General features: G+C 57.7%; 8 protein-coding genes and 1 non-coding gene across 9 annotated transcripts; 5 read left to right on the forward strand and 4 right to left on the reverse strand.

Moving 5' to 3' along the window:
- Positions 1-28: 28 nt before the first annotated feature.
- SCHCODRAFT_02520635 (uncharacterized protein) lies at positions 29-4,697 on the reverse strand (the record flags this gene model as incomplete). The annotated part of the gene is made up of 14 exons (XM_003026275.1): positions 29-270; positions 320-738; positions 796-1,688; positions 1,738-1,799; positions 1,855-2,011; positions 2,058-2,412; positions 2,464-2,515; positions 2,564-2,891; positions 2,945-3,082; positions 3,140-3,959; positions 4,027-4,141; positions 4,195-4,375; positions 4,421-4,555; positions 4,611-4,697. 14 exons carry the CDS (start codon positions 4,695-4,697, stop codon positions 29-31), a joined length of 3,984 nt encoding a protein of 1,327 aa, XP_003026321.1.
- Positions 4,698-5,267: 570 nt separating this feature from the next.
- Positions 5,268-9,390, forward strand: SCHCODRAFT_02557766 (Nrap protein). Its single transcript, XM_050343727.1, has 9 exons — positions 5,268-5,341; positions 5,391-5,678; positions 5,730-6,050; positions 6,102-6,276; positions 6,327-6,809; positions 6,868-6,923; positions 6,976-7,190; positions 7,242-9,165; positions 9,217-9,390. The coding sequence occupies exons 1-9, from the start codon at positions 5,291-5,293 to the stop codon at positions 9,331-9,333; spliced, it is 3,630 nt and encodes a 1,209-aa protein (XP_050197155.1). The 5' UTR covers positions 5,268-5,290; the 3' UTR covers positions 9,334-9,390.
- A 90-nt stretch (positions 9,391-9,480) lies between these two features.
- SCHCODRAFT_t264 lies at positions 9,481-9,554 on the forward strand. The gene has a single exon. It is a non-coding gene; the product is annotated as a tRNA-Ile (tRNA).
- An 843-nt stretch (positions 9,555-10,397) lies between these two features.
- Positions 10,398-11,866, forward strand: SCHCODRAFT_02673589 (uncharacterized protein; the record flags this gene model as incomplete). Its single annotated transcript, XM_003026359.2, has 3 exons — positions 10,398-10,488; positions 10,544-10,597; positions 10,647-11,866. The coding sequence occupies 3 exons, from the start codon at positions 10,398-10,400 to the stop codon at positions 11,864-11,866; spliced, it is 1,365 nt and encodes a 454-aa protein (XP_003026405.1).
- A 417-nt stretch (positions 11,867-12,283) lies between these two features.
- On the reverse strand, positions 12,284-14,872 carry SCHCODRAFT_02719058 (uncharacterized protein; the record flags this gene model as incomplete). The annotated part of the gene is made up of 6 exons (XM_003026274.1): positions 12,284-12,426; positions 12,480-13,552; positions 13,889-13,987; positions 14,214-14,343; positions 14,396-14,457; positions 14,538-14,872. 6 exons carry the CDS (start codon positions 14,870-14,872, stop codon positions 12,284-12,286), a joined length of 1,842 nt encoding a protein of 613 aa, XP_003026320.1.
- Positions 14,873-15,724: 852 nt separating this feature from the next.
- Positions 15,725-19,273, reverse strand: SCHCODRAFT_02520592 (uncharacterized protein; the record flags this gene model as incomplete). The annotated part of the gene is made up of 4 exons (XM_050343457.1): positions 15,725-16,968; positions 17,019-17,216; positions 17,269-18,872; positions 19,170-19,273. 4 exons carry the CDS (start codon positions 19,271-19,273, stop codon positions 15,725-15,727), a joined length of 3,150 nt encoding a protein of 1,049 aa, XP_050197156.1.
- Positions 19,274-20,011: 738 nt separating this feature from the next.
- SCHCODRAFT_02644653 (uncharacterized protein) lies at positions 20,012-21,088 on the forward strand. Its single transcript, XM_050346400.1, has one exon. The coding sequence runs from the start codon at positions 20,129-20,131 to the stop codon at positions 20,756-20,758; it is 630 nt and encodes a 209-aa protein (XP_050197157.1). The 5' UTR covers positions 20,012-20,128; the 3' UTR covers positions 20,759-21,088.
- Positions 21,089-21,631: 543 nt separating this feature from the next.
- Positions 21,632-22,518, forward strand: SCHCODRAFT_02127253 (uncharacterized protein). Its single transcript, XM_050341879.1, has 2 exons — positions 21,632-21,741; positions 21,808-22,518. The coding sequence occupies exon 2, from the start codon at positions 22,017-22,019 to the stop codon at positions 22,455-22,457; it is 441 nt and encodes a 146-aa protein (XP_050197158.1). The 5' UTR covers positions 21,632-21,741; positions 21,808-22,016; the 3' UTR covers positions 22,458-22,518.
- A 926-nt stretch (positions 22,519-23,444) lies between these two features.
- Positions 23,445-25,068, reverse strand: SCHCODRAFT_0238601 (uncharacterized protein; the record flags this gene model as incomplete). The annotated part of the gene is made up of 6 exons (XM_003026272.1): positions 23,445-24,111; positions 24,197-24,638; positions 24,689-24,742; positions 24,794-24,887; positions 24,917-25,015; positions 25,051-25,068. 6 exons carry the CDS (start codon positions 25,066-25,068, stop codon positions 23,445-23,447), a joined length of 1,374 nt encoding a protein of 457 aa, XP_003026318.1.
- Positions 25,069-27,175: the final 2,107 nt, after the last annotated feature.

Raw genomic sequence — 27,175 nt, forward strand, 5'->3', positions numbered from 1 at the left:
AATGAGTTCGATTCCTCGAATCAATAAGCTACTCGGCGTCTGCACCCCCAAGCTTGGAAAGTATCATGTCCAACTTCTGCTCCAGCGCCGCCATGCGGTCGTGTACACCCTTCTGTTCGCCTATGAACCTCTGCTCCAGAGCCTTCAGACGCAGCTCGACGGTCGACAACTCTGGGCGAAGCGTCTCCTCCTTCACTAAAATCCAGACATGGTACGACATATGCTCCCGATTGCGGCAGTTTTCGCAGGCGAAGACGTCCTGTTGGGTATCTGGATACGCATCAGATGAGATTCAGGTATGTCCATGTAAGATACGCACTGATATAACAAGAAGCGCAGTACCAGCACGGCAAGATGACGGCGCTGCGACATTCCTCGCAGGTCGGTGGCGCAATGGACTCCTCGCGGCATCCTGAGCGGGTCTCGAAAGCCATCGCCGTCTTCGGCGTAAGTGGCGATTCAAGCGAGAAGTCTTCCAAGCGAGTAGCGATCCTCTTCACTCTATCGAGCGCCTCAAGCGCGTCTTCGTATACGGCCTTCTTCTGGTAGTCGTGCAAGACGTAGTTGAACCTCGCAAGAGCATGAGAACGCTTATGTACGAGGGCGCCGCTAGTTGGAGTCTGGTCACGACAGTCGACGCAGAGGTCGATCTGATAGCGCAAGCCCTCTTCGGCGCACTGGAGGCACATGTATCGGTCGTCGACTATGATACGATGGCAAGCGTTGCACCATGCATTGCTGAAAATCGTGTTAGTCCTTCCTCCCATCTATCTTCGCCGAAGGTATCGAACTCACTGGTGAATACATAGCTGCCTGCGACGGAAAGCGACGATTGAGAAGTAGAAGCGCGCATCCTCGGGGGAGATGGACGCGTTCAGATGTCGCAGCGTATCCCACTCCGCCCACGAGAGCGGCGGCTGAGCAGCGAAGAGACTCCAGTTGATGCGCCGCATATGCAGATCGACATAGAGCTGCTTCTCCTGCAGTCGCTGCCTAAAGTACGTTGCGCTCCAACGTTGGTGACGCACACGATGCAGCACGGCTTCGCGCGCAAAGCGCCAGAACGTCGCAGCCGAGCGACCCTCCTCGTCGATGCAGTGGCGGAATCTGTACACGTCTCCGGGTGTGCGTACGAGGATGAGCGATTCAGGGGATACGTCGCCGGCGTTTCCCCACGAGCCTGACAGCATGTTCGTTCCCTCGAGGTAGCCTCCCTCGAACGACAACGTGTTCAGTGCCGTGGAGGATACCCAAGGGACGGCTTGGAAGGTGACAGTGAATTTCAGCGTGATCAGCCCATCCTCGTCGGTCTCGCACGTCCCGTCAATCGTACAGTCGGCGAGCGCGCAGCGGCCGGTACCAAAAACAACTCCGTCTTCGTCCACGTCGAGCGAAATGTCAAGCAGCCCGGATACCCAGCCAAATTGCATGCCACCGTGATATGCACAAAGGCCGGTCCAAGTGCCCGATATATGGGAGTTGGTGGTCGCGATCGCAGGCGAGGATACGTAGCCAGAGGAATCGTATGCCCAGGTGAGCACGCCTTTGGGCTTCTCTCCTTGGTTTTCCAGAGTCAGGACTTCGTCATCCCCCTCGTCCACGTTGGAGTCGAGATAATAGCTGAACTGCAAGATATTGTCGGCTGCGTAGTCCTCGAGGTTCTGCGAGAGATCGGCAACGTATTGGAACTTTCTCAAGGTAAGCAGGAGTCAAAGATGTTTGCAGTGGACCGCTCACCATGCCGAAGGCGTATGTACCTAAGCGTGCATGGCGATCAAGTTGTGTCTGACGCATGATAGCTAGGACGCTCGTCAGGCTCATGCTAAGAACGTGTTTGAATCAGACTGCACTTACCACTAAGCCTCAGAACACGTTCGTCTACCGCTGCCATGAGCTGGTACAGAGACTCCGACGCCGAGGCGAGCTCAGCCTCATCGAGCAGGTACGCATGGCCCAGCCGTATGATACCCAGATGGTGGCAGAGGGTCAGATACAGCAGTGGGAAGATGTACTAAAGCGTTGTCAGCTTTTGTTCACCACCGAAGGGAGTAACATACCCTGTCAATCCTGCCAGGACCTTTGACCACCTGCAGCGTACTCTGGTCGTCGATCTCGAAGTTGACACCCTTCAGTCTCTGCTTCAGCTTAGCCTCCTCCGCGCGCGTATACGGGCGCAGCCGATCAAGTACGCTCTGGTGCGCTCTTGGGCGCGAGGTATCCAGGCCGCGAAGGAGGAGCTCGATGCGCCGGAAGGCGATATGGCCGAGGTACTGATCGACGGCGCTGCGATTGGCGGGGCGGAGCTCGTCGAGCATGCCATACATCGCTTGCATGGTGCGCAGGATCTTGACGCGGTAGTCGAGGAGGGAATCGTACCAGCCTTCGCCCCAATATACGAGCCAGTGGAGAAGGCTATGATGTGGTGATTAGATAGCGGAAACAGGTCGCATTCGGGTCACTCACCTCCACTTCCTCGGCCGCGAAGAGGTGAAGACGTTCACTTCGCGAGTACTGACTAGAGAGATCTAAGCGTGTGATCCACATCTAGCCACGCCTCACTCACTAAACCCCGTCCCATCATCATCGAAAGCCTCCGAAATTGGCTGCACCGTCAACATCGTCAACGCATTGATCGCCCACTGGTCCGGGTCTGAATCCCTCTTCTGCCTCTGCAGCGACTCCGTGATCGCTCGAGCGATGTCCTCCGGTGGCTGCTGCGACATGCAGGACGCCGTCGAGCCAGGCGAATGCAGATCCGGGGGCGTGTAGACCATGGACATGCGTGATACCTGGTAGGCGTCGGTCCGATGATACTTGCTACGGTGCTTCTCGATAACGTGGTCGCGCAGTGCGAGGGTGAAGTGGTGTGCTTTGACGGCGTTGCGCCAGTGCTTAAAAGGAGGTTAACAATGCAGCCGATTCGTTAGACATCCCCAGCGCTTACCATCTCTTGCCAAAGGTTGTGGATGTCCTCGTCCTTGATTCGCTCATGCGCTCCATGAGTGTACACCCTTGTCAAATCAGTTACTACACGGTCACCCTCCCGATGTATTGACGTCTCGATGTTCTCCAGTGCACCGACCTGGAAGTTGCTTCAGCCCACGAATAGCTATCCAGTCAATGGAGATATACTACACACCAGCTCCTCTTTCAAGGCTCCCAACTTCCTCAAGAAACGATCCATGTTCTTCTCCAAGCTCTCATCCAGATCCTCTTGCAACTCGCGCTTCAGGTAAAACACATCCGAGAGATCAATGGACCCCCTCCTCGATAGCCCGCCATTCATCCCCAGCGCCATGCCCACTGACTCCCTCTGCCGCCCCCTCTCCGTCGTCGTCCTACTCTTCGTCAGAGTCGGCCCCTGACTCCGAATAACCGCCCCCGCCTCCATCCTCGCCAGATCCTCCAGCGCCCGCTCGTCCCCCATGCACGCGTTCGGGCCCCCGTGCGCGTGCACATACGCCGAGATCTCGCGCTCCCGTGGGGAGTCGAGCTTCCTGAATAAGAGCAGCATCTCCAGCTTCGCGTTCATTGCGTCCAGCTTCGTGTGCACCGCGCCCAGATGCTCGTTCGCCTCGTCGACCTTCGCGCCCACACCACCCAGCCCGCCACCCAGCCGCTCGTCCATCGCGCTGAGCCGGTCGCCGACCCCGGTGAGTTCTTCGGTGACGGTTCCTAGCGCTTGCCCGTTCTCGTGCACACCGACCGCCGTGTGGACGGACAGTGCGAGCTCCAAAGAGGCGCGCCTCTGCGCAAATCGCTCGCCAAAGTCGGCCAGTCTTTGCTCGTAGATGAAGGACTTGAGCACCTTGGCGACCATGCTCTTCTTCGTGTAGGCGTCGCAGGCGTTGCCGCAGGCGATGATGTCGTCGGCGATGCGGGGCATGAGGGGTTTGATGCTGTTTTCGAGCGTGGTGCCGTCGGGGGCGACGTGCTGGGAGTCGCGGATGAGGCGGAGACTGAGTGGGGTGAGGCGGGAAGTTAGTGTGATGATGAGGACGAGGATATGTGTACGGGTAAACCTACGGCAAGAGCGCGGACATCATGTCCTGCATCTGTATGTTGAGAGCGACGACCTTGTGATTGTTCTCTCGGCGCTTCAGTTCGAGCGCAATGACGGCCTTGAAGGCCATAACAGCAACTGTAGAGGCGTGTTAGCCCGGATTGTCGGATTCTTTCCTCAGATTAGCAGACCTCTGATGAACGGATGCACGCTCGAGATTTCGTCCAGTGCCTTCATCAACACTGCGCTGCTTTCCGCAAAGTACTCGACCTGTTCACCAATGTTCGAGGCTATCTGGTTGGACGCGGCATTGTCGTCTATGGAGGCGACGTCGCGGAGTACGGTGTGAGGAACGTTCTTGAGAGCGCGGTCCTCTTGGGAGCATAGCAAAGTAAGTCACAAGAGTTACTATAGCACAGCAGGCGCGGACTTGCCGGCTTGGTTGAATCTTCGCTGTCCCGAAGACTCTTGCGTTCGGTTCTTCAGGGTCTGCGCCGCTCGCTCGAGTAAGGCCTCGAACTCATCCTCCTCAGCGGCAGACTCGTCGCTTTGCTACGACACGTCAGCAATCACGACGACAGCACGCAAAAGCTGTAGAAACACGTACAAAGGTCTTTCTTCGGGTCAGGTAAATCTGGGGTAGCTCGTCCTCCAGGACGAGAGGCTCCGCCTTCTCGATAGACGACCTGCGCATGGGTACTCTGGTTCGCTGGAATGCAATGGCCGTGCAACACACGTCGAGTGAACCAAGATGGTGATGGTAGTAGGAAACAGAGATGTCAGTGGTCGTGAAGCAAGGGCGCAAAACAGCTTTATAGCCCGCGCATGCCTGCGACCATGTGACGGTCGTGATAAGCGCCCAGGGAGCCCCATTTGGCGGACTGTTAGTGGGCGCCGTCGAGAGGGGCACTGCCTGCCCTTAGAGGTGTACAGAGATGCATACGAGGCCCGCAACGCCTAGGAGCCCGCGGTGTTTCACGCACCTAGAGCGAGGCGAGGGCATTGAACTCGCCGTGAAGACCGCCTGGACTCCGAGGTTCACGGCAGGGGATATTGCTGCGCGCTCGTCTTGTGAGCTGCGCACTACCCTCAGCATTGGAAGACATTCAATAGCATGGACTATGAGTTTTCATGGCCGACGCCGAGCGTACAGACTGAGATGACGGCGGGAGGCAAGTCGAGGAGCAGAGGTATACTTCCGTCCGGCCCGCCAAATCCGGCTTGAGAGATCGGTCCAATGTGGCTGTGCAGAATTTTCCTTGTTCCCCGGCGCTCGCGAGGAGAACAATGGCGACGAACTTGAAGCGCAAACGCGCCCCAGAAAAGGCGTCTCGCAAGGTTGGGAGTACACTGATGCGATTCTTGGATTATGTTGACGCGTTTACAGACGCGCAAAGTGTCCCCGGAGGAAGAGGAGGTAACAAGCGGGCAATCGGCAGATGAGCAGGCATTCAAAGATCTGGAAGACGATGTTCCCTTTGAAGACCTCGAGGCCGATGGCGCGCCAAATGATGAAGCTGAAGGGGAGGACAGCGACGGTGACCAGCCCATGACACCGCCCCCACAAGACGTACACCACCACACCGGAGGGTCGAAGAAGCTCCCCGCGGGCGCCGAGCTGCGACAGATCAAGGACGCCGCCGACCTTTACCAGTCCAGCTCCTTCAAGCTTCAGGTGCGTTGCACGATCCCTATGACCGGAACGCAGCTTATCCGAAGCCAGTAGATCGACGCGCTCCTGCCGAATGTGAGCCCCAAAGCGAGCCGGATCCCCCCTCTCGAGAAGTTCCTCTTCGCGCTGCATGCGGCTCTGCAGAAAATACCGTCGAAGTCGCCTACTCATCCCCTACGTGCTGCTGAGCCATTGAAGAAGCATGATGTCGTGGTGCCGTACTCCTTGCCTTTGCCGACGGAGGAGACGAATTGGAAGGTTGCATTCGAGAAACCGAGCAATATCACGATCGTTGGGAGCTGGGGAAACAAGCTGTCGGTAAAGGGGAAGGACAAGGCGCCCTTCCGTGTCGATGTCGCAGTCGAGATGCCAGACGTGCGCAGCTTGCTGCATACTGCTTGATCTTGGGACTGACAGCATATGCAGAGTCTCTTCCAAGAGAAGGATTACCTCAACGGCCGTTTCTTCCACAAAAGGGCCTTCTACATCGCGACCATCGCGGCCGCGATCAAGAAGGACAAGTCATTGAACGTCGACGTGTTCTACCACTCGCCGAATGATGACCCACGGCTTACCTCGGTCGTCCTGACCCATCGCAATGGTAGGCCTCGGTCACGCCTATTCCTAGCCTTTCGCTTACCCTGCCAACAGATGGCTCCGAAACCGACTTCACGAAACTCAACGCCGAAGTAAACATCCTCCCCGTCCTCTCCCCCACCTGCCCCATCTCCCTCCGCCATCTCTCCCCCTCGCACGCCAACATCCGCATATCCTCCTCCACCTCCGACCCCTCATCCTCCCAAACCCACGAACCCACCCCCCTCTACAACACCGCTCTCCTCACCGCCACCGCCCCACGCCCCGAGCTTCTCGCCGCTCACACGCTCAGGCAGCAGTCTGCTGCCTTCGCCGACGCGCTCACCCTCCTCCGCGTCTGGGCAAACCAGCGCGGCTTTGGCGTCGGGTCCCGCATGTGCGTTCGAGGCTTCGAGGGCAAGGGCCCGTTCTGGGCCGGCGTTCTGGCGCTCTTGGTATATGGCGAGGAGGGCGCAGGTGCTGGGAGCAAGAAGAGGAAACCGTTGGGCAGGGGCCTGAGCTCGTGGCAAATGTTTAGGGCAGCGCTGGACTTTTTGGGTGAGACGCGGTTCCCTTCTGTGATGTGATGTAGGCGGGGGCTGATTTTGGGTGACAGCGAAGCATGACTTCGAGCGTGAGCCGGTGTTCGTCAAGGCCGCGCAGCCGCGGGAGGTGTGTGCGCAGTGTACATCTTTGTCGTCATGTCGCTAACCCCGTGTTGTAGCTCAATGCCGAGGAGTACGCAGAGAACTTCAGCGCGACTTTTGTGAGCTCTGCGACGGCTGTCAACCTACTCGCGGATGTTCCTCTTGGTTCTTTGGCTTTGCTTCGCCACGAGGCGCGTACGACCCTGGACACATTGGGATCCGACGACTCCTTCGACGAAGTCTTCCTGAAAGAGAAGCGCGACTTGGGCACTAGATTCGACATGGTCTTGCAGTGAGTTGATAGCTAATTCTTTTTCGGCACTGTCATTGACCGCTCTCATAGGGCCGACATCTCGTCCGCCAAGCACAGTAAAGCCTCCACTAGCGACATCCTCGACAAGGGCACCCTTTCGAACGCCTGTCTGGCCGCTATCTCCTCCCTCCTACAACAAGCCCTCGGCAACCGCTGCAAAGCCATCGCCATCCTCCATCCCTCCTCTACCTCCCGTCCCTTAACCTCCGCCCTCCCCACAACCCCCTCTACCATCCACATCGGCCTCCTTCACGACCCCGAACACGCCTTCCGCCTTGTCGACCACGGCCCGCCCGCCGACGACCCCAACCCCGCCCACTCCGCCACCTTCCGCGCCCTCTGGGGCCCCAAGGCCGAGCTCCGGCGCTTCAAGGACGGCCGGATCACCGAGTCCGTCGTCTGGGACGTGAAGACGAGCGACGAGCGCGCACACGTGCCCGCGCTTATCGTGCAGCATATCCTCCAGACGCACTTTGGGATCCCGAAGAGCGCGGTGCGGACGTGGCAGAGCGAGTTTGACGCGGTGCTGAGGCTGCCCGCGGAGGTGGCGCAGGCGTATGCGGCGGCGGGGGTGAGGGCGGGGTTCCAGAGTGCGATCGAGGCCTTTGATGGGTTGGTCAGGCAGCTGAAGAGCATGGACGAAGTGCTTCCGCTCGCTGTGCTCAACGTCAGCGCCGCCGCGCCGCAGCTGCGGTATACCAGTGCGCTTGCACCTGCACCTTTACCCAGCAAGCTGATGTCCTCCTTACCCGCTGGCGCGACGCACCTTGCGCCCATTGAGGCCATTCTCGAGTTCGAGAAGTCCGCCCGCTGGCCCGCCGACCTCAAGGCCGTCCAGAAGATCAAGCTGGCCTTCTGCGAGCGGATCGCGGACGCGCTCATGGGTGCCGTCCCGGGCTTGACCGCTCGCGTCGTTGTTGCTGACGGCGTCACGCGCTCGCGAGTGGTCGACCAGGCGCGCTTGGAGATCGTCACGCCCGAAGGCTGGGCGTTCTGGGTGCGCATCTGGTACGACCGCGAGGTCGTCCTCCTGGACCGCGTCGCCGAGGACCAGTCGCGCCTGCCGCACGTCACGCGGGGCGGCCCCACTGTCAGCGGGAAGGAGAAGCAGGAGGCGCTCGAGGCGAAGGAGGTGTGGGTGCGCCGCTTCTTGCACGGGCCAGCGCACCATCGTGCGATGTTGGCGCTGAGCCATCGGTATGGGGCTCTTTCTGGCACCGTGCGGTTGGTGAAGCGCTGGCTGGCCTCGCATATGGTGCTCGGGGGCCATGTGAGCGAGGAGGCCGTTGAGCTTCTGTGCGCGAGCGTTTTTGTGGGCCGCGGGAAGACGAGGGCGGCGGAGGAGACCCGCACAGGTGTACCAGCGAGTCGAGAACGTGGCTTAGCGGCCGTCGTAGCCTTCTTGAAGGACTGGAAGTGGGAGGAGGGGCTGGAGGTGCCGCTGTATGAGAGCGATACGGCGCTAATGTCGGCCGCGCGCGTGTCGAAGGAGGGTGTCTGGCGAATATCGACGCAGGGCGACCGGGAGGGGTGGATATGGACGTCGAGTGGGCCCGACCGCGTCGTCGCGCACCGCATACGCGAGATCGCGAAGGCGACGTGGAACCATCTGCAGCTCCTCGAGACCGAGGCGTTCAGTGTCAAGCCCATGTTCACGCACCCCCTCGCCGGCTACGACTTCCTCATCCATCTGAAGAAGGCTCACTTACCCCGATACCTCCTTAACGTCGCCTACCCGGAAGCGCAAGGCCGTCACAAGGAGAAGACCGTGCGCCCAGGGTTCGACCCAGCAGAGCTCTTCTTCGCAGACCTTCAGCGCGTTTACGGCGACACGATGAAGCTGTTCCACGACCCATACGGCGGCGACGTTATCGCGGGCGTGTGGGATCCCTCGCTGAAGGAGTCGCGTCCTTTCCGCGTGCGGGCTGGTTACTCGACTGTGCCGCAGGACAAGGTATGCTGTGCAGTCACTACTAATCCTTTCCTCGTACTGATCAGAATCCAGACGTCCTCTGGCAAATCGAAGGGAAAAGATACCGTGGTCCTGAACACTACAGCTGTACTGTCCGAGATCGAGAGATTGGGGCGGGGTCTTGTCGAGAGCATACTTGTACAGCAATGATTTTCTGTATTTCTACAATGCAACTGCACTGATGCTTCTCCATCATGTATTTACGACCCAGTAACCTTCGGAGGGACTGTTCATCTGGCTCTTTATGCGAGAGGGCAGGCGACCGCCTAGGTTAGCAGCGACAGTACCACCGTCACGGGCCGGTTAGCTCAGTTGGTTAGAGCGTGGTGCTAATAACGCCAAGGTCGCGGGTTCGACCCCCGTACGGGCCATGTTTTTGCGCCGTAACGTCGCAACCTCATTCTCTCAGCGCTCGCTTCTCACCATCTCATAACAATGCTGCGTCTGCGAAGGTCCGACATACTACAGTCGATGATGCATTTGACTTTGATGATCTGGATGCCGCCGCTGGATCGGCGTTCAGGACCTTCGGATTCTGCCGACGTGCTGGCTGGTACATATTTGTTCTTGCTCCGAACCGTCACCAGCGCTGATGCAGCAACTTCAGCTTGAAGACTCTAAACACTTAAAAAGTCCTGATATTCTTTTCACTCTTCACTCGATGTTTAGGCTTGCATGAAGTCCCGAGGCTATGCGCTATTGTCTACTATTGTCTTCGTCCGGTGCAGTGACGAGCGCGGCATGCGAATGTACTCCAATGCACAATCACTTCTTTCTACTCATGGAGCGGATGATTCTCTTTGTATCTGTGAACTGTTACACGTTCTCGCAGTCCTATTGTTCTTCCGGACCGAAGCAGATCTTACAGCAGGATCCCTATTGTCTTTGAGCCAATTGTCCTTCGTGCGGAGGGTGCCCAAGAAGGCGGGCGGATGTTCATAAAGCTCGCTTGGGGATCTGGGCTTCGCTCACGTCTCTTTCTCGTCTTGTCCAGGAACTTTCGACAACTTTTTCAAGGGCATGATGTCGCGTAGCCACCCGGTATGTGCCTTCTCCCATCTCCTTTGCGGCCCATTATGACTTGCATTCAAAGGACGACAAGTACAACTGCAGATCAGATCGTGTCTGGTGTAGCTGTCTATGCCATATGCGTGATAGCGACCTTCCTGGACTCGGTTCGCTCGACGCCTCCTCAGCATCGCGACTCATAACTTATGAACTTGAACCTCTTAGAGGATCGCGCTCTATGCAGGATCGAAGCCGATATAGCGGCTGGTATTGACGTCGGTCAAGTGAGGGCCTCAGGTAAGTCCGCCGTGCTACAGAATTTTACGTGAATTGCGCATCTGAATTACTCTAGGTCATAAAAGCGGGCTCGTACGGGCCGGTGGATATTTGAGATCGCGCAAACCCTGTGAGTCCCTTTTCATGTCTACTACCTAACCTGCTGAGGCAGTTCATAGTAAATCAAGACCTTCCACGCTACTTCACTCGGCCAGCGAAGCCATATATCAACAAGCTCCCGAACGAACTTCTATGCGAGATCATCTCGATGTGTGGTGATCCAAACGCCACTTTCGACTACCCACGCGATTCTCGCATGCATAGCAACGACAGTACACCTCGTCATACCTTCAGTTGGGCGGCAATGGTGACAGGTTATGTCTGTTCTCGCTGGCTTCGTGTCACGCGCGGATCCCCTACTCTATGGACGCTCGTGGACCTGATGTTCCTGCAACGGCGCCATGTTGTGGTCATGAGATGCTGCCTGCGCTACTCCGCTGGTTTACCTCTGACACTGCGCCTGGTAGAGACGTCTACGGCAGGCACGACCATCCATGTGACCCGCCGTATCATGAATGCCGTGGCCGACAACGCAGGGCGCTGGAAGGAAATTTCGCTATTCCTGGATAGCGCACTCGGTGTGCTGGATGCAATGACGGCTCTGCCTGCGAACTCCTTTGCTTCGCTGGAAAGAGCGAAGCTATACTTTCGGGAATGTGGCCATCGGCCTCACAGACTCGATAACAGACTGTGGAAGCTAATTTATGGCTCGCCCAGCCTCCGACGGCTCGAATGGTGGTCCGATCCTTTTGACCTTCTCTCCGCCTCAAGTGCACCTCTCGGTCAGCTCACACACGTCGGCGTCAAGCACCTCCAGCCCAAACATCTCATCCCTCTTCTTCAACTCTGTCCTCAACTCGAGATTTTCCAGGCCACGATTGAGCCCGCTATCGAGGATTTGCGTATCCCAGCCTCCGAATTACTTCCATCCGGCACCGCACCAATAACTCTGAAGAATTTGCGTGTGCTGATGCTGAACGGATTGGAGGACTACAGCCGCTTATACGCGTGCCTCAACGTACCCGCCCTGCGTCGCCTTGATTTGCACGGATCAGGCGTTCAGGCGGGCGCAATGAAGGACATGCTCAGGAGATCCAAAGCCAAACTACGTATGCTTACTCTGTTTTGGACGGTTGTAGGATGGATGGACGATATCAAGGACCTGCTGCGCTCCACCGAGATGCAGAGCCTTGCGATACTTCGCTACGATCCCTGCACCGGCGTCCGGCAGACCCGCATGTCAGAGACGACCAACTTGCATCCCTTCGTGCCGTCCCATGTCGAGGTCTTTACTTCGCATTTCAAAGTAGCTGAAGACGCATACAAGGAGACAAACTGATCATGATTCACGCACATAGTACATATAGACTATGGCAATGGTGTCTGGAAGCGATGCATAGACAAGGCGTGGGATAATCATGGAGAATACTTCATAGGAAATACGTAGACACATTAAGGAAATATGAGCGAGGGTCGAGGAGCTGGGAATTGTAGAGACCATGCTGCGTTGTCATGAAAGGGCCGTCGCAGAGAATCTTCACCGAGAGTGACGGACAGCTGCACCCGTCGAGGAATATGCTCTACGATGCACGGGAGAGTCGCGGCGTCCACTTTCATGTACATGATAGAGGGATAATCCGCATCGGATGGACGAGGTCCGATACGAGCATCCGAGGGAAACATGAGGTTGTCCAGTCCAACCGAAGAGAACTCCATAAGATCGATACAAGGGAACGCGGTGACGATTTTGATAACGTCAAGTGCGCAAGACGGTGTCATAACGTGCAGCTCGCTCAGATTTGTCGCCGGAAAGACGGTCAAGCGATCTCCAGAGATACATCCGTCCACGCGCAGATACCGCAACCGGGTCAACGCAGAGGCAAGCTCTTTGGTCGAGGTCTGAGCCTTGTCGTCAGAATCTGCTCGCATCTGCAAGTCCAGGGACAGGATACGGCGAAGATGCTCCTGCAAGTACTCCAACACCGCATTCAAGGAGTCCCGTCCATCGTCAATCTGGATGTGCAGTATTGTCAACGAGAGCTGGGTCAGTTCATGGCCATATATGGCACACGCCCTCGAAGCGTTCGCCAAGGCATCATCGAAAAGAGGATTCCCAGCAGTCTGCGACCCAACAACGATGCGTAACATCAAGCCGGGAAGTCGATCATCAGGCGTCTTTCCAACATGGACGAAGGCGCGCGTGAGGTTTCCTGGCATGTCAGCCACTTGCGCTGCTGACTGGTCCTCCGGAGTCCCAGGTTGGGCTTCAGGCGACGCAAAGTCCGAGGTTGGCCGACTGTCATGCTGACGATCATTTTCCAGGTTGTTGTCCAGGAAGGCCGGCGCGGGGTCATCAAGATCATCAGACGATGCAGGTCGCAGCGGCTTACGACCGTCCTTATGAGCGAGTGTTCGACGAAAAGTAGCAGGAGGGCTTGAAGCATCGCCTATGGCATGCGCATCAGGTGAAGGCGGAGAGGCGGGAGGCGACGCTGAGAGCGCGGAGTCGTAGTCGACATGTGCTGCCAGACCTGTCAGAATATGGCTGGGAAGATTAAACTCGCCGAGCCCCTCGGCCAGCGAGAGGCGAGTTACGGTAGGTGATGAAGGTTCGGCTTGCATCGTGGGGAACGGAATCGAGTTCTTCTGCTTTGGGTCGTCCTGCGCGAAGCTCTGCATGCCATCTTGCAACGTCAGCGGAGCAGCAACTTCGACAGACCCGCGCGTCCATGGAATTTCTGGCAATGACTTATCGCGAACAGATGGAGGCGCCGTGTCAGGCAGTGCGCCCTGGATACGAGTGGGCCATGCATGCTGGGCTGTATCCGTCCTCGCAGCAGAGATATTGCTGGATGCCATCCGCCGGTTGGGGCCCGTGGAGCGTGCGGTACAACGCACGAAGGCTGAGCGGAAGCGGCAGAAGATACCATGCCTTTTGGATGGCGGGATGGACATCTTTGTGACCGCAATGAGACTTGGAAAGAAGTCAGCGCTGATCTTCGTCAAGAGGCCTTGCGAGTATACTCTTCGGCAAGAGTCAGCAAAGCATTCCTTTCTGGCGAAGGTCACTCACAAGGTAATCTTATGTCCTATGCAAGGATATTAGCATAAACGTGCAGATTCGTGACCAACCGACGTAAGAAACGTGAAGGGGGCGTGGAGAAGGAGAGTCGTCAGTATTTTGTATAGCCAGCGACCGCGTCCAGCTTATAAGTGTGTCTGGTCGATCTCATTCATTCACACGGGTATGGAATTTCTGACTGCAATTGGGAACAATGAAACGTTCAATGGCATTGAAGTCCCATTGACTCGAGAGAGGGAACAAGGTGTTCTTCAATCATCTGTGACAAGAGCGACCTACAGGACAGTGACGTCGTCGGCGAGAAGGGGAGAGGCAAGGAAAGTCTTGATTGGCGCCTGAAATGCGATGCGAAGCTTGTGTATGCCTGCTTGTCGTGGTCTGGACGAAGTAAGTGTAGTTGCATACCAAACTTGTATCAGAGTCGACCAGAAACGTCCGTGTGTGATTATGTAGGTAGTCAGATGGATAGTAATGATAAGAAACCAAACCCCCCTGCGGCCTTGTTAGCGAAGTGCGTGACGCGCTCGACAACGTAGTTAACGCACCAAGGAATGAATAGTCAGTCATCAACGCGAACTCGCAGAGCACATCCTCCCACATCTACTTCGTACTCTTCTTGGCCTTCGAGCGCTTCTTGCCGCGGCGCTTGCGTCCGGGCTTGGAAGTAGCTGTCTGTGTTGGGGTCGGCTTGATGCTGGTCGTGGGTGCTGCGCCGCGGACGCGCAGGCGGCCGTCTATGGACATGGTGTGAGTACCTGAGTTTCATAGTGCAGTACGACCACGCACCTCTTAAGGTCTCCGTGATTATAGGACTCGCCGCCGGACGATACTTGAACTCCTCCGAATATCTGCGCGCCCGTCAGTCCCCTCTTCCTTCACTTATACCTCCAACCCGTCGCAGACTACAGAGGTCATAGCTACTACTCACCTACTGGCATATATGATCGTCGGCGGTCGGTTCGCATACTCCCTCAGCGCCAGCGCAGCCCATACGAGCAACCCCAGGGCGACCAGCAGGCCTGCCCGCTTCCAAACTGGCACCGCAGGCCGCGTAAAGCGCTCGTCCTCCGCCAGTGCATCTTCCATCCGCTTCCTTTCCTCCCGCACGCCCTGCCGGTGCACCGTGTCCTCATCTGACTCCTCGTCGCTGCGGTGCTCGTCGCCGTCCGAGTCCGATGCGTCGTAGTCGTCCTTCGCGTCCGCGTCCTTCTCGACGAGTGGCTGCTTCTCCTCAGCCTTGTCTGCGTCCTTGATCGCGGTCATGGGGAGATATGAAGGTAAACGAGCGGGTGAGACGATGGTTCGGGAACAAAAGTGCAATACGCCACGTATGTCCAGATTGGGATTTTCCCATTGTTCTCCGTAGTCACCTTCTCCTCGGCATGATCGCACACACGATTGAAGGACCCACCAGCATTTCATTGCAAACCTAGTATCGAAGTACTGCTACCCGAGTAAACTAGACTGACGCGCCCACCGTAGCACATGCCTAACCATATAGTACAGAGAGGGCCGAGGTCGTGAAGTGCCGTGAAACTATATACACCGGAAGGATACATAAATAATGCCTGGAGCAGAGCGAGATGGGGAATGAGATGAGGATACGGAACTATGTATGTAGATGGGGTTATGATGGGATGAGATGATTGCTGTATGCACCGTGACCATAACATTGGGGAGTAGGGCGTGGTGGGCATGGTGAGGGAATCAGGACAAGGAAGGGGAGAAAACCAAACGACGAGGAGACCTAATAGTACAACATAAGTAAGGATCCCGATGAGACGTAAACAGTATAGTATGTCCGCGAGCCGGATCGTGCTCGCGCAGCGGGCACCCCGCGTGTAGGGCGGGCTCTATGTCCGCAGGATCGTAAACCAAGAACGAGGAAAAAAAAGGACTAAAGCAAAACACAGGACGGTGGCCTTGGACCAGCCTTTCTTGCACCAAGCGTCGATCCTTGGCCTGCCCGATAACTCTAATCGTTATCGCTTGCGACCACGGCCCGAATGAGATGAACACCTGCAGACCGCATGTCCGTCAGCCCATCTGCACGCGAGCCGAGCAGAAACGTCGCAGCGCACCTCTCTTCTTCCACCACTACAATCACAACCTCGCTCACTCCACCACCCGGCTACTGATGCCCACCCCCTCCCCCTTCGGCTCGCTCACGCCCACCGCAGGCGTAGGCCCACCCGCGAAACACCACTGCTTCACGAACGCGTTATACAGCGAGTCCTGCGACAGCAGCGACGGCTTCTGCTGCCCCGACGGCGTCGACGGGCCGAGCGGAGATGATGTACCCGTGCTCGGGGACGACGACTGAGGCGACGCCTTCCGCGCCGCGCCCACCAGAGACATGAACGGCGCGCCATTGCTGCTGGACATCGACGTCGGACTCTGCGGTCGCTGACTCGGCGACGGCGGCGCGGTGAAGAACTCGTTCGGCGAGGGCGAACCAGAGAGCAGAGCGCTTGCTAGCGGCGCAGGTGGGAGGCCCGGAATCAAGAGCGTACCCTTCGTCGGCTTGCCGCTACGCAAGGCGTCGACGGCCTGACGGACGGCGCGCGCCTCGTTGTCGACTTCCTTCGCCGGAACTACGATGTCGACGGCCTCGGCGGGTGCAACAACCTTGAGCGGGACCTGCTCGGCTTCCTGTCGAGGCAGATCGTCGAGGGTATCAGAGCGCTGGCGACCCGCGGACTGTCCCTCGCACGCGCCCTCGATCTCAAGCAAGGGCACGACGGGCGCAGACTCGGGCTGCGGCTTCGGGAGGGGCACGACGAGCTCCGCGCGGGCGATCTTGATGTCCTCGACGTGCTCAATGTCGGCATCGTGAGGGTGCGACGAAGACTTCCCCGTGTCTTTCACGGTCTTCTCGTCGGCGACCTTGGACTTCTCGTTGACTACAAGCTTCTCCTCCGCCAGCTTTCCCTTCTCAAGCACAGGCGAGGTCGGCGGGGTCTCGTCGGAAGCCCTCTTCTCGAACACGTCGTCCTCGTCCTCCTCGGACGCGGTGCTGTTGGAGGGAGAGATCGAGTGCGCGGATGTCGCGAGAGGGAGGAGCGGGACGCGCAACTTCTGCGCAGGGGGAGAGTCCTTCGACGAGTCGTCCTTGACTGACGGCTCTGCAGCGGACTCAGAGACGTCGCCCTTCGCTTGCTCCTTCTTGCCGGCCGACGCCGTCGAGCCCCACGGCCAGTGCAGGTCGACCTTGCGCGGGGCGATATGCTGCGCCTGACTCGACGTTGTACCCGGACCCGTTGTCGAGTTACCCGACTTCGAGCCCATCGGCGTCGTGTCCTTCGACTGCGGCGGCGAGTTCTCCTTCGAGTTGGTAGGCGTGACCTCGGTGCTGCCAGCTGGATAGAAATTGAATATGATGCAGGGAAAGGTAAAGATGACAACTGACCGTTCGGCAAGCCCATTATATTCGGCTTGGAATAGTTTGTGAGGTTCAGCTTGCTGAGGCGCTGCGCGATAACAGATGCGGTCGGAGATGTCGTGGCAGGAGGGACGGGAGGCGCTGCTGTCGGTGCAGGCTGAATGGGCTGCGGTAGTGTACCGGAGGCCTGGTATGATTGAGGCAACGAGATGTTGGCGAAGGACGCTGGAAGAGATAGGGTAAGTAAATGGAGGAGCGCAGATATCGTCACACGCACCAGGTGCGCTGGTCTTCTTCTCCCTTGCCGCCGCCGCAGTCTGACTGCTCTCCTTGTGCGTAACGCGACGGAAGGCAACGCGGAAATCCCGACCGCCATTGTTGTCCCACCACTCGCCGCCTCCACCTGGAACAGAGTACCGGACGACGAGCCAGAGCACGCGTGTGTCCAGATTATGCGCATAGTCGGACAGGCGCACGCTGAACGAGAAGCGATCCCACATCGGCGCCGCCGGGCGCTCCCGCGTGGGGCTCTTCATCGAGTGGGCCTGCGCGCCCCAGTGACGCGCCTGCAGTGCAGGCGGAAGGGCCATAAGCGACTCAACGTGCTTCCCAAGCACTTCGCTCGTCGTGTTCCAGTCGTCGAGTGTGAAGCGCACGGCGATGATCTTCTCGAAGGACAAGTTGCGCACGACGACAGTGCCGTTGATGCGCAGCTCGTCGTTCGGATCGGCGGGCGGCGGAGAAACGAGCTCAAGTGACTCGAGGTAGACGTTGCGTTCGTGTGCAGGATGTGGCGGGGCAGGATCGCCGGACGTGAAGGTCGGGAGAGAATACGAGGGTAGCGGAAGGGAGGGGATCGTGGACGTGACGCTCGTGTCGAGTTCGTAGTGGGTCTGCTCCTCGGGCTCGGCGGGCTTGGGAGGCGCCGCATCGGTGGGGAAGGGCAGCGGCTTGCGCTTGGCGGCGTGCTGCTTCATCATGTTGATGGCGCCAAAGTATCCAAAGTAGCCGCCCTGCGCCTCAGACTCGGTCTCGGTCTCCGTGTCGTTTTCGGCGGCGGGGCCGCTAAAGCTGAGGGCGGCGGGGCGCGCGCTGCGGTTGAAGATGCGGACCGCATCGGTCGTGGCGAAGTGGACGTTCTTGGGAGTGGAGGGCGTCGAGGGCGTCGACATGAAGATGTCGGCAGAGGGCGTAGCAGGTGCAGAGCGGGCGCGCATATGGGCGGTATGCTGTGGGGGCGCGGCTGGAACCTGGTTCCCGGGGGCTATCGATGGGCTGCTCGAGGAGGACTTGAGCGAGGACTTGAGCACTTTGCCATTGGACAGGATAATTTGGGGATTAGAAGCAGTGCGCGTGAAGGCCGGACGCGGGGAAGATATGGATGGGGCATTCGCGAGCGGCTGTGGGGAGTTGAGGGGTGAGGAGCGCGGAAAGGGGATGGGGGAATGCGTCCGCGGCGCATTGGAAGGGACGTTTTGGGTATCAAGCGTGAGGCGGAAGGTGTTGGCTTTCGGCTTGAGCTGGAGCGGCGGGGGGCTCCCGTCGTTGTCGGACTCGACATCGCTATCGGAGTCGGACGATTTGATATGGAAGACGCGAGGTTTCTGTGTAGACGGGCCCGGGGCGGGGCTCATGGGGGCGCCAGCCTTGGTGCGCCTTGGAAGCCCGCCGAGGGGGGCGAAGGCGCCGGGGCCGACGACGGCGTCTGAGAAGCGGTCATGGTTTGAGAAGGAGCGTCGGTGACCGGGCCTGCCATGAGAGTGGGTGGGCAGGGCGACCGGCGCGGGGGAGTGCATGGGCGTCGAGTACGGCATCGGCGGCGGCGGCGACAGCAAAGTCGACGACAACGGCGACGACAACAGCGACGACGATGAGTAAGGGCTCGGGATGGTGAGAGCGGGAGATAAAGTTGTACAAATTCTGAAATCTGAACGACAAAGGCCGGGAACTCGCTGACGTCACGCAAATTGACAACGCGTCTTACCGAATCCGGGGTTGATGGGCCCCCCAACTTCCCCGGTGGGGGGCCCCCGGGTTGTCTTCGACGTTCATCTGGCACTTTAGACTTTGGTTATGACAACCGACGCGTATCCAGGCCTCCGAATGTCTCTCGTGACCCATACCGCCTTTCTTCGACCAGTATACATCCTGTATCGTTCTCCGATCCAGCCCGTATACGTGTTTGCCTCCGTTTCTGTGCTGTCTTGGAATCGTCTGGTGACTCTTAGTCTCTCCCCCGCAACCCGCTCTAGGCCTCCCTTGCGCCTCTCGACCTCCTCCATGTTGAAATCCGCACCGATGTGTAGCCAAAGTTGGCGCAGTCAGCTCCATATCAGCGCCATTCACGCCATTGTTCGCTGGTATCAGCTTCCCCGGCACACCCCGGCACCTTCGGCCTCGGGCGTACCTGGAAAACTTCAACATGCACGCGTCCTCACGCGCTCTGATACCGCTCTCGCAACGCCACCTGTCTCAGCATTCAATCCGTGCTGCTCTTCAAGGCGCTCCACTCTATTGTCCTCCTTCTAGGCAAAGCGCGTTCTTCTCGCGCGTCCTGAGCACTATCTACACCCGCTACAACTTGTAAACGCGTCTCCCACCTAGACCACGAACAGGTTGGTCCTGTGTGAATAGCACCCCAGAAGTCGCACCATAGAGCAACGTGGGCGACTGCTCCGGTCGTCGATCGTCAACCTCTCCTGCCAGCGCGCGGGGTATACTTCTCCACTCACCTCGATCCCGCCCTGGAATCCGGGACTCTGAGCCCGCCCCCACGGGCGAATCTTGGCGGCCCTCCCCAAGTCTGCGGAACGATCCCGCATGCTCGCCGGGGCCGGCGAGCAGGACGCATCCACACGCGGCCTCGCCAATCCACCCTCAACGCGCGATCCTCTCACGCCCGCCGGGCCTACAACTCTAATCCTGGGTCTATAATTCTAACAATGTGACCCGCAAAGGTTGTCGGGAATCCCGCCAGTCACGCGGGAAGATGTTCTATAGCTCGTCCTTCTCGTCCTTGGCCGTTCTCAAGCTTACGGTCACGCTCTTACTCGACGACGCATACCTGGCTCATCGACGCATCTTTCCTTGTCATGCTCGCCTGGATTTTCTCTCATCAGAGTTGCTGACGTCCCGCGATGCGTACTCGTTCTCGAATCCTTCGTGGTCGTTCCCAAAATTATGGTCACGGCTTCGACGACGCACTTACTTGCTCATTCTTCGCTCATCCATTCGTGAACCTTCCTCATTCGCTCGGGCTCTCAACCCATCAACGTCTCTTACGTCCTGGCAAGAACGTCTGGGAACGCAACCTACGTGTACCATCGGGTCTAGCTGCACTACGCATCCGCTTCCATGTCCTATGCGCCCCCGCTTCTATGCCACATACGTGTAAGCTTCAATGCCAGCTCCTCGCAGATCTCAGGCTAGCACCTCCTCAATCGCACTGTCTGACGCTATCGTCTCCAACGACGACCGAGAGTCTGTTCTTCGACGATGGCCGAGCATCTCCTAACGGCCGACTACTACGCTATCGGCGTATCCCCTCCGACGGCTATCCTTGCTGCTGCGGCCCCTTAGCGCCTCTCACAATCTCTTCATCAACGCACAAGACCACCACCGTCTTCAATGCGCACACGACCGCCTCAACGCCCGCTATCGCACCTTTGTTCGCCGCCATGGCATCAACCGTTGGCCGCGACGTTTCTGTTCCTCGCTCGCCCTCCGTGGCGCTGCTTCTAGGATGCCGAGCTCGACTTCTCAATTGAAGGACCTGTGCTCTACTCGTACGACCTGTTCCCTAAGCTCAATGACCTATCCGTCACTCCGGCTTCTCAGCTTACGGTAATGCAATCCTCACTCCGCGCCACTGACCTCAGGTCCTGGGTGGGTCCCACGCGAAGTCAAGGCGTCTAATTATGCAGGGTCCCATTTTTCCTTCACGCGGGACCGGGGTTCCTCAGTACAGGACGAAGCACCCTCCGGTACGACGAATGCACGGCGAAGCCGTCGAAGCAACGTCCTTCTCACCTCCTTCCATATTTGTGCCTTCCCTCTATTGACGCTCGGACCTATCTATGAACTTGAGCCCGCCGCGACTCCGTGAGGTCGGAGAGGCAAGGAACTAGCCTTGGACTGGACTGAGGCTCATTGCGTCTCCGCTTGGCTTACTGGACTAACCTTCGTGTGCTGAACTGGAACCATCCTACCGCACCATCGTACGACCTCATAGATGTCCTGGACCGTTCTATCATCCTTGCGCTCCTTGGCCGGCCTATCGACGCTCGACTGCTCGTGACCTCTCTGCCTTCCTTTCGGCATCCCGCGAAGTCCTATGCGCTCGGACTGTTCCTCCACTAGTAACGTCCGCCTCCTAGCGATGCCCGACTGGGTCTACTAGTACTAGTGATGTCCGACTCTGAGCCTGCTGAGGTCCGGGTTCCCGCTAGCCGCTCTACTTGCCAAACCTCTCAATTGGTCGTCAATATTCGGTTACACGGACTGCGTTTACCCGACGCCTTCGCGGCCGACAACGAAGCGGCTCTCTCGAAATTTCAACATACCCCGTGACCGGCACGCGCCCTCCTCCAATTCAACGTTCAGCCCCCAACTCTTCGCGGCCGCCCACAAGCGCATGCGCCAGGTCCCTCCTTATGCGTCAAGAACCCGCAGCGCCTCAACAGGCTCGGCGAGCCATAAACAAGCTCAGATAGCCATAAATACACCCAACAAAGCCTATCCACCGCTTTAGGTAAGTGTGCACTTTATCGATTGATGATCTCCCGGCTTTCATCTACTTACATTGCTTTTTGGACAGCTTGGCGCTGCAAATGGATTGCTCTTATGACTGCGTCGACTTCACCTGTGATCCCGCCCGCCGACTGGTGGCTGCGCTGCCGCTTGTATCTTATCGAAGCCTACCGCGCCACCATCGTCGCTCGGTACCGACCTCTGCGTCCTTCACTCGAGAGCGACGTGCGGGAGACTTCCGTAGGCTGATGGCGGGGCGCGTCTACGGCGAATGGGATGACACCTTCCATACGAATGGGGCCTTCGCTACGTCTCTGCCGCTGCTTCATGGCAATATCTCGGGGCCATGGACATCCCCTCGGGCCTCCCTGGCGTTCTCGTTCTAGCTGTGGGGTCCTTCTCTCCCAACTGGCATCTCTGAATTCAGTACACCACTCTTGGGCCGTTCTTCTTGCGCGATTACGCGGAGACTCAGTACACTTTCTTCAACGCGAGCCCCTCGTAAGCCGCTCAGCGAAAGTAACTAACCAAGTACGAGGACTTTGGCTGGCTTCTGGCCTATCAGCAGCTCCTCTGCATACCTGTTTAACGCGCGACCGGTGCGGGCCGCAGCGCAATGCACGAAGTCGCGACGCGCTCTATCCACAACTTGGACTCCGCGCCACTGACTGTCTGAGGCCGAGCGATGCCCAGGTCAAGGACCGACGAACTACGTGACCTCTCCGTGCCTGGCGTATACGATGGCGGCAAAACTCGAAGCGGGCGGAAGGCACCTTTAAAAGCGGCGTCGCCACTGCCCGCCGCTCTGCCGACTCCGGGGACGCGATGTTGCTCACCATCAAACCGCCGGACTATGGCCACCGTAGAGGTGCCGAAGGCTAGGCCTGGTACGCATCCGGAAGCACAGAATTTCATACTCGAGAAAAATCAACTGCACCGTCCCGTCGTTCTAAAAAATCACCTGCTAAAATTCCTCTGGAAGTTGAGGCCGAGCATCGAGATGTATACCGCCCCGAGGCTCATCGTTACCAATTTCTCGGCCGGCTTACACGGCGGCGGCTCGAGATCGAGGACGATATCTCTGCGGCTGACATCCCGGAGGTCAGTCAGCGTCGAGCGCTTACAGACTGAGCTACGGCTCAACCGGTGGCACCCGCGATTATCTCCCTTGCTCCTTGCTGATGACAGACGACGGATGAACGCTCGTCCGATACACGCTCTCGGCGGACTCTGGAGGTCATTGGATGGTGCTTGTGGCTGCGTCAATTGTGGCAAGCGCTTCTGACCCATAGTGACATTTTTCTATTCCCTCGACGAGGATGAATCCACAGCATACTCATGTCTTGGATGTTCCTTTCCTATGAGCGTAGTCTGTAAGCACTGATACACGGTTCTGGTCGCTTGCAGTGACCTCAAAGGTCTCAAACTGTTCACGGTATATACGTGGTTAAGCATGTGCCACGCCGGGCCGGGCGTGAGCCAGCCCACTCGAAAAACAGGCTTTATCTGCTAGGTCCCCAGTGAAATGCTCGTAGGTCTTTTTGATCGCGCGCGTGGGACGACGAGATGGTGACTGCGCATCCCTCGCTCATATTCTAAGGCTATGATAGATACCGTCCAGTTATGTAGTTTGTATGACTATTCCACATGCACCGTCAGACCGTTTCCGTGCACGTCACATCGTGTACGATGCATATAGCATGATCAGCGCCGTGTCTCCCTGTACGCGTCCTCGGCCACCCTGTGATGTGAAGTAAAGACCCGGACATGCGACGGTACGAAGGGTGACATATCGATCGTCTCCGACATAGGCGTCTGCCAAACACCGATGCAGGGAGCATAGCGAAATATAGTCAGGCTCAGCATCTCAGGATATTGCAGCAGGGCCTTGATATCATCCGCCCATCCCTTCAGAAGCCAGAACAGAGTAAGCATACGCAGTTGGGCGTCAGACCTCTTCAGCATGTCCCTCATTGACACCGCTTGAACGCCTGACCCGTGTAACTCGAGGCGAGAGAGTGCGGGTACGTGAAGGCGGACGTATAAACGACTGTAGTCCTCCAATCCGTTCAGCATCAACACGCGCAAGTTCTTCAGCGTAATGAGCTCTGTATCAGATGGAAGTAGCTCGGAGTTCGGGATACGGGAGTCCTCGATAGAGGGCTGAAACACGGCCTGCAGTACTTCGAGTTGAGGACAAAGTTGGAGAAGCAAAATGAAATGTTTGGGCTGGATGTGCTTGACGCCGACGTGCGTAAGCCGACCGAGAGGGGCACTTGAGGCGAAGAGTAGGTCAAACGGCTCGTCCCACCATTGGAGCCGACGAAGACTGGGCGAACCATAGAACGATTGCCAAAGACTGCTGTCGAGCCTGGGAGGCATGTATCCGCATTCAAGAAAATATAGCGTCGCCCTGGGCCAAAATCGAGTCCAATGCGTCGAACGGATTGGCCAACCAGATCGAGAGCTCCTTCCAGCGCCCTGCATTCTCCGCAATCGCATTCGCAAGACGACGAATCAGGCCGATGGTCACGTCTGTGGTGGACGTCTCGTCCAGGCGCAGAGTCAGAGGCATACCGGCGGAGTAGCGCAGGCAAAGTCTCATGACCACGACGTGACGCTGCTGCAAGGACATAAAGTCTACGAGCGTCCATAGGGTAGGACAGCCGCGAGTGACAGTGAACCAGCGCGAACACACGTATCCTGCCATCATTGTAACCCAGCTATAGCTATGGCGCGGTGTGATGTCCGTCCTATCCATGCGCGGATCGCGAGGGTAGTCGAAGGTGGCATTTGGATCACCGCACATCGCAATGATCTCGCATAGAAGTTCGTTTGGAAGTTTGTCGATGTACGACTTCGCTGGTCGAGTAAGGTAGCGCGGCCGATCTCGAGTTACTATTGGATATCTCAGCGAGATGCGTAGCGTACATGAAATAGAATCTCACAGGCTCTGCGCGGTCGCAAGCTTCCGTACTTGTGCCCGAACCCCATGTTAACATCTGAAGTACGTCAGATGCGATATCCACGCAAAATTATGTGAGTGGACTCACTTGCTGTCTTTCCTTGACCAACATCGATACCCGCGGCAATGTCAGCTTCGATCCTGCATAGAGTACGATTTTCTAGAAAATCTAGCCTCATGAGCTATGGGGTTGAGGGAATATCGAACGTACCGAGTCCAGGCAGGTCGCTATCTCGCATATGACACAGGCAGCTACACCAAACACGATCTGACCTGCAATTATACTTGTCGTGCTTTCCTTGAAGTTAGACTAAGGGAGCAAACCAAGGACGCGCAAGCACGCACCGGGTGGCTATATGACATCGGGCGCTTGATGATCCTAACGACTTTTTGCCAGAGCGATGGAGAGACGTAAGGGAAACGCGGTTCCCTCGGTGGCGTTTTATACGGCGTCTCGTCGCCAAGGGCACCCTCGACACGCAAGACAATTGGCGCAAAGACAATTGAAATACCGCTATGAAGTCGTTCGAGCTCAGTATGCTAGGGCTTTCTTATGCAGTTGCCGTCCATACGAGGTTGCGCTTCCGTATGTCGTAACAATAGAGGGCAATACTTTTCCGGAGAAGCTCGACTTCAGGGCGGTGCTTGTCGCTTTCGAGCTGAGTGTGAGCACGTGGAGCTAGCTTCCCAGTGATTATGACATGGAAGCCATAGACCGGACCTGTAAGGCCATAGCGTCGGTTCGGAAGATGGCGACAATCCTTGACGAGCGCTGCCTGCCTGCACCTGTGCGATCGAGTAATGAAGCGAAGCGATAGCGCTTTTACTGTGCTACGAGAAGCCATCGTTCGAAGAGTAAGTCAAATGGTGAGGGACGGGAGGGGAAAAGACGGCATAGCGGCCGTCTCGGTCCGTGCGGCTGCTTTCCAACCCCCTTCGCGGCGAGGTGAAGATCTACAACTTTGCCCTCGTACCGAAGGACAATAGCGCTTTGAGAGTCCTGAGCAGATTACCAACAAACCAACAAGAACTCGCGAAGTATCCGTGCTGAAAGCGAGAAGACGTGATTGCGCAATGGTTCACATTCGCGCGCCGTCCCATTCGACCGGCCAAAGACAATAGAGGACGAACACCTTTCGAAGTACAGCCTTGAGCAGTCATGCAACGTTATTCAAAGTCTTCTGACAGTATTCTTCGCTCATGGAGTATTTTAGGGCGTCGAAGTCGATTTGCAGCCGGGGCATTACTGTCGGTTTAGAGCAGGAGGGCTATTCCGCTCAAGTCGCGTGGCGAACTATCGGCAAAGTCCGAAGGCCGCTCCGGTCCGACGAGAACATCAAAAACACAGCCTTAAGGCGATAAGCTGTCGCCTTCACATCTACACTGCCGACTTTGTGGCCGTGCTGGATGCTAACCCACTGTGGAGGCAGACCATACATGATACAGATCGGTCTCGCCTAATAACTCTTTCATGCTCAATGGCAAGAATCCTCGATTGTTAGGCATTGGCCTTAGCAGAAGTTGCCAGACTCAGCCTTCTCGTTGGCCGGCAGGGTGACACGCTATATCGGACTCACTCTTCGTCGTCAATTGTGCCCGCAACGAGGGCGGCGCTGCTGCGTGGGCGCGCTCACAGTGGAAGAATATCATAGCGCGCGCTGCATGGATTCGCCCGCACACAGCGCCGCGACCGGGAGCAAAAACAGGTTACAGCTTTTCCTCCTATGTTACACGCCCCCTCCCCTGATAACCAACTTCTACCGAGCGCCAGCCCTCCCCCCCCCCCCCGGACAGCGCCTCAGCCGGTCTCACAGGTGATCTAAGACTCATCGACATCGCCCGCACGTTTGTCTAGGCGCGCGCCAGATTACGATATATAATCGAGCGCTCAGACTTTGCGTTTTTCTCCCACACTCAAGCGCTTCCGACGCAAACTATCATCATCCGCCGAATAGACGCCACATACTGCAAGCGCTCGAATCCTAAGCGCCAACAAACCATCGACCTTGCTCTTCACCCCCATCTCGCACCGACAATGCCGCCAGCAGACAAGCCTTCCGAATCTTCGAAGGACACCACGCCCGTTGCCCGTTCCCCCAAAGGTGGAGGGGGGCGCGGCGGTGGTGGCCGCGGCTCCAGCGGGAGCGGCAGCAAGGGTGGCAAGAGCGGGAGTGGGTCCTCGAGCAGTGGCAGCGGCAGCAAGAGCGGCAGTGGGTCCTCCAGTAGCGGTAGCGGCAGCAAGAGCGGCAGTGGTAGCGGCAGCAAGAGCGGCTCCGGCTCGTCATCGGGCTCTTCCTCGAGCTCGTCATCGAGCTCCAAGGGCTCGAAGCCAATCTCCATCCCCGGCAGCTCGTCCAAGTCGTCGAGCACGTACGGGAGCGGGGGCGGCGCGACGACGAAAATCTCGTCAGGGGCCTTTGCGGGCAGGACGGAAGGCGGCGGTAGCCGGTCGCAAATATACGGGTCCAGG

The sequence above is a fragment of the Schizophyllum commune genome (genome assembly GCF_000143185.2).
Source record: "Schizophyllum commune H4-8 unplaced genomic scaffold SCHCOscaffold_16, whole genome shotgun sequence".
Lineage (NCBI taxonomy): Eukaryota > Fungi > Basidiomycota > Agaricomycetes > Agaricales > Schizophyllaceae > Schizophyllum > Schizophyllum commune.